At 44.0% G+C, this 4,190-nt stretch overlaps 1 protein-coding gene across 1 annotated transcript; it reads left to right on the top strand.

Annotated features, from left to right (window-relative positions):
• Positions 1-637: 637 nt before the first annotated feature.
• On the top strand, positions 638-4,077 carry LOC123176263 (probable LRR receptor-like serine/threonine-protein kinase At3g47570; the record flags this gene model as incomplete). Its single annotated transcript, XM_044590557.1, is given in 2 exon segments — positions 638-3,902; positions 3,993-4,077. Coding segments are annotated over 2 exon segments (3,017 nt in total), but the record flags the coding sequence as incomplete, so codon positions are not given.
• Between the last annotated feature and the right edge of the window lie 113 nt (positions 4,078-4,190).

Genomic DNA, 4,190 nt, shown 5'->3' with positions numbered 1-4,190 from the left:
ATGCTCCTTTATGAGCTAATAAAGTCCACCCTTTATCGAAACAAAATAATATTCCAGAAACATTGAGGTAATTTATGTAATAAAACCGAGACGAAGTAATTTTGCATTATATAACAGAGACGAAGTAATTTTGCATAATATAACCTGAGACGAAGTAATTTGCTAATCCTTCCTATACCCATCTTTTTCGGCAGGTGGCAGTCATAGTCGTGTTGTAGTAGCACGCGACAGCTGCTGCAGTGCCCTCCAGCACATCAATCATCGTGGACGAATGAAAGAAATGTGAGATTGTGGTCCAGCCCGATAGCAGTAGTATAAACATACCTAGCACTTGACTTGGTAAATGGGCATCATCATCATCAGTAGGAAGGAGGAAGATATGGTCTATAGTTTCAGTGCTGCTCCTATCTAAATGCTGAAAGAACTAAAAGCATCTCAAATATTTTTCGTTTATTGCTTTGACGGGGAGAAAGCAACACAAATGAGCGGTTGCAGATGGACAAAGACAGGGGACCTACACGTACTACGTGCTACAGTCTGTGGGTTTATATTTTCTGTAATATACTACAGTACAACTTTTGAATTGGGTCTTGCTAATACATATTATGTGACTACTCAAACATAAGCTTTTTGTCTCCATTATTTCCTCTTGTCGTAGTAGTAGTAGTGCGCATGTGCGTTCACTCCCCAGCAGAGATTGACCGTAAGTCAAGGTCTTCGATGTGGAAAGCACCACTTGGAAAAGCTGGAGCCTCCTATATCAAAAGCTCTCACAGGCACCGTTAGGGATCTCTGCACTAATCCACAAAAATATTACCTAGTGGTCTTTGACGCCAAAAGCACCACTGTGAAGCTGGAGACTATCAAAAACGACCCTTCCCACCATATTAAGATGGATTGATGCATGGATCTATAAGACATCATCAGCCCAAAGCCAAAGCATACACTTGCATCTCTGTCCCAAACATACATGGCCTCACCTGGATTTCCATCCATATCCATACCCATTCTCTTCTTGATCACCCTGCTCTGCACTGTACCCACATCTTCTTCTCCTGGTCCAAGCAAGAGCAATGGCAGCGACACTGATCTTGCTGCCCTGCTTGCTTTCAAAGCGCAGCTCTCCGACCCTCTCGGCATCCTTGCCAGCAATTGGACCACCGGCACGAATTTCTGCCACTGGTTTGGTGTCACATGCAGTCGGCGCCGGCAGCGCGTCACCGCTTTGAGACTGTCGGGCTCCCCCCTCCATGGATCAGTCAGTCCCCACCTTTGTAATCTCTCTTTCCTCTCTGTTCTCAACCTCGAGACTACAAATCTCACAGGCTCCATCCCCGATGATTTAGGACGGCTTCGTCGTCTTAAATACCTGAATATCGGATACAATGATCTATCAGGTAGCATCCCAACCACCATAGGAAACCTCACAAGGCTTCATGTTCTTTCCTTGCATTTTAACCATCTATCTGGTTCAATCCCGGTAGAACTGCAGAACCTGCAGAGTCTTAGCTACTTCAGTATCATGAGGAATTACCTGAGCGGCTCAATACCCACCTATCTATTTAATAATACGCCCCTGATAACTTACCTGAACATCGCCAACAATAGCCTGTCAGGACATATACCATCTTGTATTGGCTCCTTACCAATGCTCAAGTCCCTTGTCCTTCAAGCGAATCATTTCAGCGGCCCAGTACCTCCATCCGTATTCAACCATTCTAGATTAACTAAACTCTGGCTTGACTTCAACTACAACTTAACTGGTCCGATTCCTAGCAACGAAAGTTTTAGTCTACCAGCGTTGCGAAGAATCAGCCTGGACAGCAACAAATTCACCGGTGAGATTCCATCGGGGCTCTCCTCTTGTAGCTACCTCCAAGGTATCTCCTTCAGCCAGAATTTCTTTGAGGGTGTTGTGCCAACGTGGCTGGGCAAGCTTTCTCATCTCACTTTCCTTTCTTTCGACGAGAATCACCTTGTTGGTCCAATTCCTGCTGCACTTAGCAACCTCACTCAACTAAGTTTACTAGGCCTAGATGGCTGTAAGCTGTCAGGAGCCATTCCGGAAGAATTTGGACAGTTGGACCAACTGAATTGGTTTGATGTCTCGGACAATCAACTAGTCGGACCCATTCCTGCTTCTCTTGGTAACCTGTCTGAATTAGCATACCTACACTTAAACAATAATATGTTCCTTGGATCGGTACCAAGAACAATTGGTAGTACCAACTCTATGGTTCGTATTGATATTTCAGAGAACTGCCTAGAGGGGGATCTTAGCTTCTTATCCCGTTTTTCTAATTTTAGAAAGCTCCAGTTTCTTCACATCTCTTCAAATAATTTCACCAGGGGCATTCCTAACTATGTGGGGAACCTGTCAAGCCAATTGCAGATTTTTAGTGCATCTGAGAACAATTTTGTGGGTGAACTTCCGGCTACGATTTCAAACTTAACAGGTCTTGAATGGCTAGATTTTTCAAAGAATCAGTTGGATAGCAAGATTCCAGAATCCATCGTGATGATGGAGAATCTCCAGTGGCTTGACCTTGATGGAAATCACTTGTTTGGGTCCATCCCACCTCAGATTGCAATGCTTAAGAATATAGGTCATTTGTTCCTCTACAACAATAAATTGTCTGGTTCAATACCGGAGGGGATTGGTAACCTCACCAAGTTAGAATACCTGGTACTGTCTGCCAACCAGTTATCATCAATAATCCCATCGAGTTTATTTCATCTTGACAGTGTCATTAAGCTAGATGTGTCTCGAAACTTCTTTGCTGGCACATTACCGGTTGATATGGGCAATTTGAATCAAATTTACAGCATGGACCTCTCTGCCAACCTCTTGGTTGGTAGCATCCCATATTCGGTTGGACAACTCCAAACGATGGCCTACTTGAACCTGTCACACAATTCATTTGATGATTCACTTCCAGAATCTTTCGGCAAGCTAACCAGCTTGCAAACTTTGGACCTATCACATAACAATCTCTCTGGTACAATACCAAAGTACCTAGTAAATTTCACCATCTTGACCAGCTTGAACATGTCTTTCAACAAGCTACAAGGTCAAGTACCAGAAGGTGGTGTCTTCTTAAATATTAGTCAGCAATCCTTGACGGGGAATTCAGGGCTTTGTGGTGCTTCACGTTTAGGATTTCCAATGTGCCCAAGTAACTCTAAAAGAGCTAATAATGGCCGCATGCTGAAGATTATGCTCCCTACTATCATCATAGCAATTGGACTTGTAGCTTTCTGCATATATGTAACAGTCAGAAAGAAGATTACGAAGCGGCAAGGGATGTCTGCTTCTCCCGGTATGGTTGACATGCCCACCCATCACCTGGTCTCGTACCATGAGCTTGTTCGAGCAACTGATAATTTTAGTGAGAGCAACCTGCTAGGGTCTGGAAGTTTCGGAAAAGTTTTCAAGGGCCAACTAAGCAATGGTTTGATTGTTGCAATCAAAGTTCTAGACATGCAGCTAGAACAAGCGATGAGAAGCTTTGATGCAGAGTGTGGTGTACTACGGATGGCACGACACCGCAATCTAATGAGGATACTCAATACCTGCTCCAACTTGGAATTTAGGGCATTGGTGCTTCAATACATGCCCAATGGCAGCTTAGAAATGCTGCTACACAACTCTCAAGGTACAACCGAATTGGGATTCAGTGAGAGACTAGGCATCATGCTCGATGTGTCATTGGCAATGGAGTATCTGCACCATGAACACTACGAGGTGGTCTTGCACTGTGACTTGAAGCCTAGCAATGTGTTGTTCGATGAGGACATGACAGCACATGTGGCAGACTTTGGCATTGCAAGGTTGTTACTAGGTGATGACAGCTCTACAATCACTGCAAGCATGCCTGGAACTGTTGGCTACATGGCACCAGGTACTGTTACTAGCTAGCACTTTTCTTGCTCAATCTACCTCTTATTGAACCATTGAACAATTAAGTTAATCAGGCATGCCTTAATTTCAGAGTATGGGGCTCAGGCAAAAGCTTCACGAAAAAGTGATGTATTCAGCTTTGGAATCATGCTCTTTGAAGTCTTCACTAGAAAGAGACCCACAGATGTGTTTTTTGTTGGAGAAATAAGCCTGAGGCAGTGGGTTGTTGAGGCATTTCCCGCAGAACTTGTCCGTGTTGTGGATGATCAGCTACTACAAGGGTCTTTTA

Source organism: Triticum aestivum, unplaced genomic scaffold (genome assembly GCF_018294505.1).
Source record: "Triticum aestivum cultivar Chinese Spring unplaced genomic scaffold, IWGSC CS RefSeq v2.1 scaffold116904, whole genome shotgun sequence".
NCBI lineage: Eukaryota > Viridiplantae > Streptophyta > Magnoliopsida > Poales > Poaceae > Triticum > Triticum aestivum.
Note: the sequence above shows the minus strand (reverse complement) of the source record. Positions and strands in the feature narration are given on the sequence as shown.